The following is a 15,803-nucleotide window of genomic DNA, read 5'->3' on the forward strand; positions in this document are numbered from 1 at the left end:
TAATCTATTCTTTTATCTTTTAAGAGGTTCTGAAAACAGGTTTGAAGAAAAGTGCTAAATAAAAAATGCTATTTTAGAAGGCCAAAACAGTATGGTGCATCCATACACAAAGATGACAAAATTAAAAACAAAAAAACTGTTTACCTTTGTGCACAATATCACAATAGAATAATTAGTTAAAACAGAATTCTGAGGCAGATTACAGGTTTAAATGTATACTCTTTAGAGATGCAAAACAAGTATCTAAGTATATGTAGTGTTAAAATACCATACCATATTCAAAATGTTGATACATAAAACAATTCAAATGGCTACAGCCAAAAAAACATTGAAAACTTTTTGTGACAACAAGGTGGGGAAAACATATTCTACTAATAAAGTGTGAGGCATTAACAAATGTTATATACTTCAGGGTTAAGAAGAAAAACTAGGGGCGCCTGGGTGGCTCAGTGAGTTAAGCATCCAACTTCAGCTCAGGTCATGATCTCGCAATTTGTGGGTTAGAGCCCCGCGTCAGGATCTGTGCTGACAGATCAGAGCCTGGAGCCTGCTTCAGATTCTGTGTCTCCTTCTCTCTCTGCCCCTCCCTCACTCATGCTCTGTCAAAACTAAACATTAAAAAAATGTAAAAAAAGGGGCACCTGGGTGGCTCAGTCACTTGAGCGTCTGACTTCAGCTCAAGATATGGTCTCACGGTTGGTGGGTTTGAGCCCCGCATAAGGCTCTGCGCTGACAGCTCAGAGCCTGGAGTCTGCTTCAGATTCTGTGACTCCCTCTATCTCTGCCCCTCCCCCACTTGCACTCTGTCTCTGTCTCTTGAAAATAGATAAATGTTAAAAAAAATTTTAATGTAAAAAAAAAAAGCCAGAATATTTTATAGAATATGGAATTCCTCATTTTCAAAATCTGTATTAGTATTTTTTAAGTCTTTAGTTCAAAATTAGTACCTTGATATGAACCGTTCTATAAAATATGACTAAAGTATAATGAATGATCTGTACCCCAAAATGGTAGAATTTACGAAATAATGATGATGTCACTAAATAATCAAAAAGCTAAACAGTTTGAAATACTTTTTAGTCATATGTTTACGATGTTTGCAGTTAATGAAAAACAGCACCGTTTTCTTTTTAGTGAGAGTACCAGAAAAATTAGTATCAAATAAATTTTTTAAAAACTCTTATAAACAGAAAAAAATAAAAGCTGTATGAAATTAAGAATGCACAGTGTAGTAACAATTTATGCTATGAAGTTTGCTATACTGTTTGAATAAACTCAAATTACAAAATGTACATTCCCTGATTTTATGTAAAATTTAAGGCAGTTATGGAGGAAATTTTAACAAGAAAAAATTTATTAACATAAAAAAACAGAAAATTTGTTCATATTAAAGAACCAGTTTAATATTTTCTTATACTTGAAAGGCAAAAACAGATATTATTCATCTCAATTCATCCCAAACTTCAAAGTTAAAGACAAAGGAGACATATATTAAGTCAGAAAAATGGATCATTTTTGCTAACACTAGAAAATACAGACCCTCTTTTTGGGGAGGGTCTATTTTCTATGCTCTAAAAGTCCCAATATCACCAAAGAACAAAGAACAGGAAAGAAAGGAGGGCTGAATATAATGTTTAAATCTTAAGCAGAGATCACTACTACTGACCATATTTCTTTTCTTGCTGAAAATTCTAGCATTTAAAAAGGAGTCTTATGGCAACTGCAACCAGTTTGGTTAACTACAAATAGATCCTATCTACTGACTAGACACCTATATATACTTAAATGACTTACAATACTTACCTGCACTATAAAATAAAGTAAATTTTAAAAGTTACTTTGAAGCTATCAGGCATTTAAAACCCTTACTCAAACATAAAAGTAAGTGAAATGCTTCATTCAAAATGCTACCTTTGTTTTTTAACACAATAAGGGATAACAAAAGCAATTTTGGTAACAGGACCACCGTGAAAAAAAAAAAATTTCACAGAGAAACAATTCTTCCAGATTTAGCAAATTCCTATAAAGAATAAAGAGATTCTTCCAGATTTAGCAAATTCGTATAAAGAATAAAGACATGTGTAGAAGATAAACATTCTGAAAAGTGTTTAAAATGGAAACCAAATGAAGTCTTTTGTTAAGGAACTTGAGATATACTCAACCTTTTAAACATTGCTGAAATCAGGTAAACAATCATTAAATATCTTCATTAGCATGAACAACATCCAGGAACAATTAATTACTTCTGAGAATATGCTGAATTAATAGTACAGAACCTTCATCAACAGAATATCCACACCAAGCTAGTAGGGAGAAAACAATCATTTGTATATTTTCCAGTTGAAAAGCAAGGTATCACCAAATAACAAAATAATCGGAAACTTTTAAGGCAACAGTGTACTCCCACTATAATTAAGTGGAACTTCTATTAACAATGGACAATTCCTTTAAGCAATCCCCATGTCAAATTTTGCTTCTATGTAGTAAGTATTTAGCCCCACTGAGAAAGAAATTATGAGAAAAACTGGAATATTATTAGATCCAATTAAGCATTCTTCAATTATAAGGTAAATATTTGTATGTGTGTGCCAGGGAAGGGTATCCATATAAAATCTCAGTTTTTAGTCAAAATTGGAATAAAGAAAGAATGCTTATTTAGAAAACAATCTCCAAATAAAGAATATTCTGAAAATAATTCCTTTTTGGAGAGAATGGAGTCTTCACTGATTGTGTAGTATGCAACCTCTAAAGACAAGCCTAGTTTAATGATCCTCAACACAAACACTGTTAAACTTGAACAAACTACCATCTTGCCTCTTGAGACTAATTCACAGTGCAGGTATACGAATATAGGACACTAGAAAATGTTTGGTCAAAATATACCTATTAAGGAATCGTAACACATTTTCAATGCCAACTAACTATAGAAATGCAACAGTAATCAAATTACATGAATAAATGTTGTTTAAATGAAAGAACCAATTTAAAACACAACAGGTATTTGAAAGACAACATTAACATAATGGCATATTCAAATAACTGACTTTTAAAATTACATGTATAATTTAAATAACCTAACAAACTGTTTTGTATTCTTCTCCCTTTCAAAAAGTATATAAAGTCTAAGCTATAAAATTCTAAGTAAATTATCAATTATACAAAATTAAACATATAAAGTTAGTCTATTTATTTTTCTAAAAAGTTCAACCAAAGAAAGTTAAACTGTCAATCAACCTACAATACTTTGTCATTGTTTATTAAATACTATTAAACAGAAACTAATTTACACGTTAGACCACTCTATCTCACAGTAGCATGCATTTACTTTCAAATATGAATGGTGCCACATAAGAGTATGCTAAAATAACAAATTTACATATTCATACTTAATAAAATATTCAGTACATGGCTAAGTTTTTTAAATGACCTCAAAAGCTATCATAGCTTTAAAACAGAAAACACACAGATAAGAGTGAAATCTACTTTCACATAAAATATATATAAGTATATATATATATTCATATGTAAGCTGGCTACAAACTACCTTCCATATCTTGATTTTAACAAAATCTTTCAACTTTCATGAAAAGATACATAATTAAAATTAAATGCTTGAACAAGAAAAAGTTTTACAGAAATTTATTGCATCCAAACAGTTAAGCCATGGCATTAATACACTATTTACCTCTCCATAAATATCAACACTGAAAATGTATTAACAACATTGCTAAAAAGTCAAAGCATATGAAATGTATACAAAATTTATACACAATTACACAATTGTGTACAAATTTACACAAAATTACAACATGCTGCGTACTAAAATACATCCGACTCAAAAATGTGAAATTGGTAAAAATAATTCCAAGAATTAATTGTGATCTGCAAACAAATTTTTAAAATTTGCTTAGTGCATATTCAAATATGCTCAAATACATCATCTATGCTAAAATAGTTCCAGATGGTATTTGTATCCCCACGATGGGTATTAGATACCTCTTTGGTATGTTCAATATGAAATAAATTATTAATGGTGTATTTTATAAAGGCACATTAAAGTAAGTATAAAGAAAAACATGTTCAAGATAAAATTCAATTTATCTCAAAAGTACTCGACAGGGTTGTATTTTTTAATCACAAATACAAGATGGAATTAACTATACCTTCCAATATAATACTTGCCAGTTACAGAGATATAATCAAACTTAAAAGATGAAAATATTTATATTTTGACAGGTTCTAACACAAATATAAAATTATCATACCTTAATGACACTCTCATCTGGTGGCTAAATATGAGATTAAGGTTCATCACTCATAGTTAAATTAGAATATAGCATGTTTTAAATATTATTAGCCTTTCAATAATATTGGAGTCCTTGTGGTTTACAGGAAAACAAATTAGTAATATAAATAGAGGAACTAAAGCATTTTAAAAGACAAGTTTTTAAATGCTTCCATAATCTATGATCATGTACTATAAAACTTGCTGAGGAATAACATGTAGGCCTTTACCATTCCATTCTCGACCCCACCCCATCTCATAAAATAACTAGGTATGTACATATTTAATTTTTATATACTAGGTAAGCAGCAACTGAGTCATTGTGTCCATGATTAATCTCTCTTTAAAAGTACAAAATAAAATTGTTCATTTACCATAAGAAAAACATTCTATTGGGAGAATGCTGATCTTGGAAACACAAAACCCTATCAGCAACAACAAGATACAGAAAACAGAGCTAGAAAACAGCTGGCCCCACAGCATTTACTAACTCAAAGTTAATTTCTTACAAAATTATGACACAAAAATTACATGTATATTTTCAAATTTTCTTAATATCATAACTTACTATTAGGAATAAATGGATAGTTAATATAGTGTTCTTTAGTAAAACCATCAAATCTGTCATTGATATTTGGTGCTAGAATTAATCACAGAAAATTTCATCCCATCTTTTCATTTTAGAAATCAGAAAATTTTGGCAGAGTAGTTAAGTCACTTGCGCATAATCACACAGTTGTTAGAGAAGTTAGAACTAGAAATCAGATATTCTTATCCCCATTATTCCCAAATTCCACCTACTACACCACACTAAGTTGTCGAAGTTTTGCGTAGGATACACTATATTCCAGGAAGGGTTTAAAGGACAGGTAAAAAATTTAGGGTTATATTCTTTAATACATTCATTTTCATTATTCTTCATTGTTAGGATATGGGTATGTCTTTGTATTTTTTTCTACTCCTACCATCCCTTAGATTAAGTGAATATGTACAGGCTACACTGTTTACTTTTAAATCAGCTGTTTAAGTTTTATTAAAGTTAATACCACCATACTATCTATTTTATGTGAAAAATAGTTAAAATCCAAATCACTCTGGACACTTTGTATATTGATACTTATTTTGAAAACAATTTCTTAATCTTACATATCTGAGCAATCTCCTTTCTTTCACTTTGAATTGGTCTTAATAAATAGGACCACCATATTAGATGGCAATTAAAAACAAAAATCAAATACTGAGGAGATGTCTGTTGTCACCAATTTATTGAAATGATTTACTTTCATCAATAAAATAATTTGCTGAAATTAAAATATTCTCAAAGAATTATCACAGTTTACATGGGAACATAAAATTGACAGTGCTGTTTTTATAACACACCCTATGCTAGGTGTGTTAATATTTGTATTTACTTTCTCTTAAGGTTTATGAGTTTTAGCCCATTTTCTGGCCTTTCAAACTTGCAGGAAGACTGTGAGCGAGTCTTTCTAAGGCAGGCACTCCTGGTTTTTACAACCTGCTTGCGGTTCCGTTGCTGCTGTTTGTGCCCACGCCTAGGGTGTGTTATAATCTTTTTTAAGTCCTTACAGATGGAATCATACCTATTCTCAGGATCATTGTCGTCATCATCATCATCCACCGTGACAGGCACTGATTTAGATAAGGCTTCATCTCCTTGAGGGGAAAAAAGTGTACTTAAAATTAGGTTTGAATTATCTATATAAATAAAACCATGTAAAATAAAACTGAAAGCTAAAAAGTTTAAAACAACTAGTGGGTTCTAAACTGTACTCTGAATCCAAAACATGAGTAAAAAAAATTTATACAAAAAACACAATGGGGAATTTATGAAGTGCCAGCAGTAACACAATAGTTGTATCTTATATATTTCAAAGTTCCTTCCCAGAATACAAGTTTTTTTTTAATATATGAAGTTTATTGTCAAATTGGTTTCCATACAACACCCAGTGCTTATCCCAAAAGGTGCCCTCCTCACCACCCATCGCCTACCCTCCCCTCCCTCCCACCCCCCATCAACCCTCAGTTTGTTCTCAGTTTTTAACAGTCTATATATATGCTTTGGCTCTCTTCCACTCTAACCTTTTTTTTTTCCTTCCCCTCCCCCATGGGTTTCTGTTAAGTTTTGCAGGATCCACATAAGAGTGAAAACATATGGTATCTGTCTTTCTCTGGATGGCTTATTTCACTTAGCATAACACTCTCCAGTTCCATCCATGTTGCTACAAAGGGCCATATTTCATTCTTTCTGATTGCCACGTAGTACTCCATTGTGTATATAAACCACAATTTCTTTATCCATTCATCAGTTGATGGACATTTAGGCTCTTTCCATAATTTGGCCATTGTTGAGAGTGCTGCTATAAACATTGGGGTACAAGTGCCCCTATGCATCAGCACTCCTGAATTCCTTGGGTAAATTCCTAGCAGTGCTATTGCTGGGTCATAGGGTAGGTCTATCTTCAATTTTTTGAGGAACCTCCACACTGTTTTCCAGAGTGGCTGCACCAATTTGCATTCCCACCAACAGTGCAAGAGGGTTCCCGTTTCTCCACATCCTCTCCAGCATCTATAGTCTCCTGATTTGTTCATTTTGGCCACTCTGACTGGCGTGAGGTGATACCTGAGTGTGGTTTTGATTTGTATTTCCCTGATGAGGAGCGACGTTGAGCATCTTTTCATGTGCCTGTTGGCCATCTGGATGTCTTCTTTACAGAAGTGTCTATTCATGTTTTCTGCCCATTTCTTCACTGGGTTATTTGGTTTTTGGGGTGGAATCTGTATTGTATTCATGAGTAGAATCACCAAGAGATATATTCAAGTACAGTAAAACTGATTCCTTATAAAAAGCTACACTGCTGGGGCACCTGGGTGGCTCAGTCGGTTAAGCGTCCAACTTCAGCTCAGGTCATGATCTCACGGTCCATGAGTTCGAGCTCCATGTCGGGCTCTGTGCTGTCAGCTCAGAGCCTGGAGCCTGCTTCAGATTCTGTGTCTCCCTCTCTCTCTGCCCCTCCCCCACTCATGCTCTGTCTCTATCAAAAAATGAATAAACGTTAAAAAAATATTTTTTAAAAAGCTACACTGCTATCCTTTGACTAAAAATCTAAAGTGGCTGGAGCACCTGAGTGGTTCGGTGAGTTGAGCATTGCACCCCTGATTTTGGCTCAGGTCATGATCTCACAGTTCCTGAGATCAAGCCCTGCATCAGGCTCTGTGCTGAACATGGACCCTGCTTAAGATTCTCTCCCTCCCCCTCTCTCTGCCCCTCCCCTGCTTGCGCTGCCTCTGAAAATAAATAAACCTAAAAAAAAAATTAATCTAAAGAGGATAAGATGAAGGGGTGCCTGGGTGGTTCAGTGGGTTAAGAATCCGACTCTTGATTTCAGTTCAGGTCATGATCTCATGGTTGGGAGATAGAGCCCTGCATTGGGCTCTGCACAGAAGCATGAAGCCTGCTTGGAATTCTCTCTCTCCCTCCCTCCCTCCCTCTCTCTCTGCCCCTCTTCACTCTCTCTCAATGAATATTTTTAAAAAAATAAAAATGTAAAAAAAATGGTTAAGATTTGTGCATTTCACTCTATGTAAATTTCACCTCAAAAACACACTTCTATATTAACCTGTAATTAATACTATTTATGGTGAAGTAATTAGGGAGAAGTATGTTGATAATTAGCATTTACTTTGAAATGCACCAAGGATTTCAAGGGCATTCATTACATTGAGTGAAAAAAGTCAATCTCTAAAGGTTTCACACCTCATGATTCTACCTCAAAATAACAAAATTAAAGATGAAAATGGAATTAACAGTTGCCAGGGGTTAAGAATACAGTTAAGCGGGGCGCCTGGGTGGCGCAGTCGGTTAAGCGTCCGACTTCAGCCAGGTCACGATCTCGCGGTCCGTGAGTTCGAGCCCCGCGTCAGGCTCTGGGCTGATGGCTCAGAGCCTGGAGCCTGTTTCCGCTTCTGTGTCTCCCTCTGTCTCTGCCCCTCCCCCGTTCATGCTCTGTCTCTCTCTGTCCCAAAAATAAATTAAAAACGTTGAAAAAAAAAAAATTAAAAAAAAAAAAAAAAAAAAAAAAAAAAAAAAAAGAATACAGTTAAGCAAGTGGGTGTCTGGGTGGCTCAGTCCGCTGAGCTTCCAACTTCAGCTCGGGTCATGCTCTCACAGCTCAGGAGTTTGAGCCCTGCATCGGGCTCTGTGCTGACAGCTCAGAGCCTGGAGCCTGCTTCAGATTCTGTGTCTCCCTCTCTCTCTGCCCCTCCCCCTCTCATGCTCTCTGTCTCAAAAATAAACATTAAAAAAATTTTTTTTAATTTTTAAAAAAAGAATATGATTAAGCAAGGTGATGTGCATAAGGGGTAGCAAAAGGGAACCTTGTGGCAATGAACAGTTCAGTATCTTGACTATGGTAATGGTTATACAAAACTACACAAGTGATAACAATTGCAGAGAACTGTACTTACATATACATAAACACACAAACAAATCAGTGCATGAAAAACTGGTTAGACCGCAATAAATCCTCAGTTTTCTGATTTTGACATTGTACTACAGTTAAGTAAGATGTCACCGCTGGGGAAAACTGAATGGAGGGTATCATTCAAGACCTCCGTGTACATTTTTTTTTTTGCAATTTCCTGTGAATTTATAATTCATTCAAAATGAACAGTTAAAAAGACCAAAAAATTAGGTATATTGATGGATAAATATAAGGATATATAAATAAATATGTGATAATGTGAACACAGTACAATGTTAATGACAGAAACTTTTCTGTATATTTAAATTTGCTTCATAATAAAAGATAAGGACAAAATGTTAGAGAAAAAAAATCCATAAAGAACACAGACAACTATAGGTTTAGGATAGAAATATGCTAAACATAGAAAGGCAAAAATAAATCTTAGAATACCCTAGCAAACTCATAATCAATACCTCAAACAGACCACTCTTCAAATGAAGTATTACTAGTAATATTACTGTTGTTCCTCTACTACACCTTTCAAAATTTGACATATCCTTCTAAGTTGAGTTCAAATGTTACCTGTTCAAAGTCTTTCTCTAATATTTAGATTAAATGGCCCAACTGCTATTTATCACACAGCTCCATTTTAGTTTTATATGTTTCTTGTGGTATTTTTTAAAATAATGATTTATCTATGTCTATCTTATTCATTGGACTGCAATCTCCTAGGACCATATTCTTCATTTTGGTTGCTCATGCCCCTGCCATTCTCAAGCCCCAATTTTTCTAGTAAACTATTACACCTCATTATAGGATACCCACATATGGCTGGATAAACTGGAATCATCTAAATATACAGGAGCAGGAGAGGCATTTTAAGAGTTCAAAAATATTGTTCCCTTAAGTTGGACATATTAGGAAACTACACCATGTTTATATACGCATAAACAAATTATAAACGAATGTCACTTATCATTGGCTCACAACCAAACTTATCTTGAAAAACAGTACTTTTTATAGTGCGTATTTTCAATGCCCTTCATAATCTTTTCTGCTTAAGATTTTTACAAAGTCCAATTTCTAGATGTATAAATTTCCAATCAAAATTATCTTCTTCATCTAAAGTAATCAGTTCCAAGAAATATCCAGGGTAAAGAAAATCCAAACAAGGCTTATTCCACCAAATAGCTGAGAGAGACTGGCATCTCCTGAAGAGCTCAATTCTCAAGGCTTCTATGGATATGTACTACTAGCACACTGGTACTTGAGAACAAAGTTACACGCAACACAATGATCACAATGGAAAAAAATGATCTATACAAGTGCTCAGGTAAGGAATTATGGGGGTATGCACCCTATGAATATTTGCCATACATTGCCATCTCTTCTTAAGATCAAATGAATACATATTACTTATTATATATGTATTAGTTTTAAACATGAGAGGTATATCATAAAACTCTCTTATAAGTGTCAGATCAAGTTAGATTTGGGGAGATGAAAATTAGCAATTGAAATCAAACATGCTGATTTCACGGGGAAGCTGATTAATCATGGAAACCAATTTTCCAAATTTTAAGATTAACTCAATAGTCTACAATTAGCCAATGAGAATATCCCATGTCACTACTCACAATTTATTATTCTTATACTCTAATCCTTAATAAGAGTTTTCCCAACTAACCTGATAACAAAACATTGATATGAAATCAAAGTAACTATGCGATTGTAATATGAATACAAACAATATCTTAAACTACCATATAGTTGACCCTTGAACAACACAGGTTTAAACTGCACAGGTCCACTTATAACTGCATTTTTTACAGGATAGTACTATAATTGTATTTTCGATTAACATTTCCTTTTATCTAGTTTACTGTAAGAATATAGTATATACAACATAGAAAATATGTGTTAATCAACTATTGGTGTCTGTGGTAAGGCTTCCAGTCAACATTAGGCTATTAGAGGAATTAGTTTTTAAGGAAATTATTTTTTCCTAAACTAAAAAATTAGTTTTTGAGGAATCAAAAGTTACACATGGATTTCTGACTGAAAAGGGGGTCAAGGGGGTCAAGGGGGTCAGCATCGCTAACCCTTACATTTTTCAAGGCTCAACCATAATTTTAAAATCAAAGAGCTCTCAATGTAAGTTTTGTAAATTGTTGCCTAAGTTCATCCGGCAGCAAAACTTGATCTAAACTGTTTAGTCCTTTAACTATGAATGTTCAGATGTTCTGCAGCAGAAATACTAATTTGCTCATGGGAGTATTGCCTCACATGAAACTAGAGCTATAACATAATATATGCTAACTAATCTACATAATCTTTCTAAAAATCAAGAAGTTGAAAACTCTAAAACACACTGGACCCAACAATTTCAGGGACAGCAGACTTGTAGTTAAAGCCATACAGGCAAACATCCATATAGGCATCTGACAACGCAAAGCATTAAACTGAATATGCAATGAAAATCACACTTGGTTTCCAAATCAACTCATCAGATAAGCACTATATACAAGAAACTGGGATTTTATTAAAAGGCAATATTCATGTTAATTGCACAAATTCCTATTGGGATAAATTTAAAATCCTAACTTAAGGATTCAAAGGAAAATTTTAAACATTCTGCCTGTGCTGGGAACATAGTTATACCTGAAATCTCCTCAATAAGATTTTAAAATAAAATTCATGTGGACTTCTGGGTAAGATGATGGAATAGGAAGATCTCAAGCTCTCTTCATCTTATGGTTATGTCTACATAACAGCCACATCAGAGTAAATAAAAAAGAAAATGAACTTAAGACTGGTAAAACAGACTTGCCACAGCTAAATGTAGAGAAAAGGCCACAACCAAGAGGGCAGAAAGGGCAAACAGATGATGGGGAGCCAAAGAGAACTGTGGGTCTTTCAGCAGAAGGGAGGGATGCCATACACGCACAGCGGGAAGAAGAGCAGACCCCAACCCAGTCATCCCAAGCATGGTAAGCAACCTTATTGATAAGAATGTGGTAATTTTAGGGGACTTTAATACTCCACTTACAACAATGGACAGATCATCTAGACACAGGATCCCTAAAGAAACAAGGGCCCTGAATGATACATTGGATCACATGGACTTGACAGATATATTCAGAACTCTGCATCCCAAAGCAAAAGAATATACTTTCTTCTCGAGTGCACATGGAACATTCTCCAAGATAGATCACATACTCTGTCACAAAACAGCCCTTCGTAAATATAAAAGAACTGAGATCATACCATGCATGCTTTCAGACCACAATGCTATGAAACTTGAAATCAACCACAAGAAAAAGTCTGGAAAACCTCCAAAAGCATGGAGGTTAAAGAACACCCTACTAAAGAATGAATGGGTCAACCAGGCAATTAGAGAAGAAATTTAAAAATATGTGGAAACAAATGAAGATGAATATACAACAACCCAAACGCTTTGGGATGCAGCGAAGGCAGTCCTGAGAGGAAAATACACTGCAATCCAGGCCTATCTCAAGAAACAAGAAAAATCCCAAATACAAAATCTAACAGCACACCTAAGGAAATAGAAGCAGAATAACAAAGACACCCCAAACCCAGCAGAAGAAGAGAAATAATAAAGAGCACAGCAGAAATAAACAATATAGAATCTAAAAAAACTATAGAGCAGATCAATGAGACCAAGAGTTGGGTTTTAAAACAAAATGGATAAACCCCTAGCCAGGCTTCTCAAAAGGAAAAGGGAGATGACCCAAATAGATAAAATCATGAATGAAAATGGAATTATGACAACCAATCCCTCAGAAATACAAGCTATTTTCAGGGAATACTATGAAAAATTATATGCCAACAAATTGGACAACCTGGAAGAAATGGACAAATTCCTCAGCACCCACACACTTCCAAAACTCAAACAGGAAGAAATAGAAAACTTGAACAGACCCATAACCAGTGAATAAATTGAATCAGTTATCAAAAATCTCCCAACAAATTAAGAGTCCAGGACCAGATGGCTTCCCTGGGGAATTCTACCAGACATTTAAAGCAGAGATAATACCTATCCTTCTCAAGTTGTTCCAAAAAATAGAAACGGAAGGAAAACTTCCAGACTCATTCTATGAAGCCAGCATTATTTTGATTCCTAAACCAGACAGAGACCCAGGAAAAAAAAAAGAGAACTACAGGCCAATTATCCCCGATGAATATGGATGCAAAAATTCTCAATAAGATACTAGCAAATCGAATTCAACAGCATATAAAAAGAATTATTCACCACCATCAAGTGGAATTCATTCCTGGGCTGCAGGGCTGGTTCAACATTCACAAATCAATCAATGTAATACATCACATTAATAAAAGGAAAGAAAAGAAGCAAATGATCCTGTCAATCGATGCAGAAAAAGCATCTGACAAAATACAGCATCCTTTCTTAAAAAAAACCCTTGAGGGGCGCCTGGGTGGCGCAGTCGGTTAAGCGTCCGACTTCAGCCAGGTCACGATCTCGCGGTCCGTGAGTTCGAGCCCCGCGTCAGGCTCTGGGCTGATGGCTCGGAGCCTGGAGCCTGTTTCTGATTCTGTGTCTCCCTCTCTCTCTGCCCCTCCCCCGTTCATGCTCTGTCTCTCTCTGTCCCAAAAATAAATTAAAAAAAAAAAAAAAAAAAAAAAAACCCTTGAGAAAGTTGGGACACAAGGAACATACTTAAACGTCATCAAAGCCATATATGAAAAGCCCACAGCTAATATCATCCTCAATGGGGAAAAACTGAGAGCTTTCTCCCTGAGATCAGGAACACGACAGGGATGTCCACTCTCACCGTTGTTTAACATAGTGTTGGAAGTGCTAGCATCAGCAGTCAGACAACAAAAGGAAATCAAAGGCATCCAAATTGGCAAAGATGAAGTCAAGCTTTCACTTTTTGCAGATGACATGATATTATACATGGAAAACCTGATAGACTCCACCAAAAGTCTGCTAGAACTGATACATGAATTCAGCAAAGTTGCAGGATACAAAATCAATGTACAGAAATCAGGTGCATTCTCATACACTAATAATGAAGCAACAGAAAGATAAATTAAGAAACTGATCCCATTCACAATTGCACCAAGAAGCATAAAATACCTACGATAAACCTAACCAAAGATGTAAAAGATCTGTATGCTGAAAACTATAGAAAGGTTATGAAGGAAATTGAAGGAGATATAAAGAAATGGAAAAACAGGGGCGCCTGGGTGGCTCGGTCGGTTAAGTGTCCGACTTCAGCTCAGGTAACGATCTCGCGGTCCGTGAGTTCGAGCCCCGCGTTGGGCTCTGGGCTGATGGCTCAGAGCCTGGAGCCTGCTTCCGATTCTGTGTCTCCCCCTCTCTCTGACCCTCCCCCGTTCATGCTCTGTCTCTGTCTCAAAAGTAAACATTAAAAAAAAAAATTAAAAAAAAAAAAAAAGAAAGAAAGAAATGGAAAAACATTCCATGCTCATGAATTGGAAAAACCAATATTGTTAAAATGTCAATACTACCAAAGCTATCTACACATTCAATGCAATCCCAATCAAAATTGCACCAGCATTCTTCTCGAAGCTAGAACAAGCAATTCTAAAATTTGTATGGAACCACAAAACACCCCAAATAGCCAAAGTAATTTTGAACAAGACGACCAAAGCAGGAGGCATCACAATCCCAGACTTTAGCCTCTACTACAAAGCTGTCATCATCAAGATAGCATGATATTGGCACAAATACAGACACATAGACCAATGGAATAGAATAGAGACTCCAGAATTGGACCCACAAAAGTATGGCCAACTAATGTTTGACAAAGCAGGAAAGAATATCCAATGGAAAAAAAGACAGTCTCTTTCACAAATGGTGCTGGGAGAACTGGACAGCAACATGCAGAAGGTTGAAACTAGACCCCTTTCTTACACCATTCACAAAAACAAACTCAAAATGGATGAAGGACCTGAATGTGAGACAGGAAACCATCAAAACCCTAGAGGAGAAAGCAGGAAAAAACCTCTCTGACCTCAGCCGCAGCAATTTCTTACTTGACACATCCTCAAAGGCAAGGGAATTAAAAGCAAAAATGAACTATTGAGACCTCATGAAGATAAAAAGCTTCTGCACTGCAAAGGAAACAATCAACAAAACTAAAAGGCAACCAATGGAATGGGAAAAGGTATTTGCAAATGACATATCGGACAAAGGGCTAGGATCCAAAATGTATAAAGAGCTCACCAAACTGCACACCCGAAAAACAAATAATCCAGTGAAGAAATGGGCAGAAGACATGAATAGACACTTCTCTAAAGAAGACATCCAGATGGCCAACAGGCACATGAAAAGAGGCTCAAGGTTGCTCCTCATCAGGGAAATACAAATCAAAATCACACTCAGATGCCACCTCACACCAGTCAGAGTGACTAAAATGAACAAATCAGGAGACTATAGATGGTGGCGAGGATGTGGAGAAATGGGAACCCTCTTGCACTGTTGGTAGGAATGCAAACTGGTGCAGCCTCTCTGGAAAACAGTGTGGAGGTTCCTCAAAAAATTAAAAATAGACCTACCCTATGACCCAGCAATAGCACTGCTAGGAATTTACCCAAGGAATTCAGGAGTGCTGATGCATAGGGGCACTTGTACCCCAATGTTTATAGCAGCACTTTCAAAAATAGCCAAATTATGGAAAGAGCCTAAATATCCATCAACTGATGAATGCATAAAGAAATTGTGGTTTATATACAGAATGGAATACTACGTGGCAATCAGAAAGAATGAAATATGGCTTTTGTAGCAACATGGATGGAACTGGAGAGTGTTATGCTAAGTGAAATAAGTCATACAGAGAAAGACACATACTATATGTTTTCACTCTTATGTGGATCCTGAGAACCTGAACAGAAGACCATGGGGGAGGGGAAGGAAAAAAAACGTTAGAGAGGGAGGGAGCCAAACCATTAAAGACTATTAAAAACTGAGAACAATCTGAGGGTTGATCAGGGGGTGGGAGGGAGGGGGGGGTAGATGATGGGTA

The 15,803-nt window shown here is 35.6% G+C and overlaps 1 protein-coding gene across 9 annotated transcripts in view; it reads right to left on the bottom strand.

The window, feature by feature from the left end:
- ATRX (ATRX chromatin remodeler) overlaps positions 1–15,803 on the bottom strand; it is a 320,378-nt gene that overhangs the window by 206,399 nt on the left and 98,176 nt on the right. For all 9 annotated transcript variants that reach the window (XM_058712606.1, XM_058712608.1, XM_058712607.1 and 6 more), the window contains one exon: positions 5,887–5,959. In XM_058712606.1, coding sequence (XP_058568589.1) covers positions 5,887–5,959 — 73 coding nt within the window. The remainder of the gene's footprint in view (positions 1–5,886; positions 5,960–15,803) is intronic.

Source organism: Neofelis nebulosa, chromosome X, assembly GCF_028018385.1.
Source record: "Neofelis nebulosa isolate mNeoNeb1 chromosome X, mNeoNeb1.pri, whole genome shotgun sequence".
In the NCBI taxonomy this organism is placed as follows: Eukaryota; Metazoa; Chordata; class Mammalia; order Carnivora; family Felidae; genus Neofelis; species Neofelis nebulosa.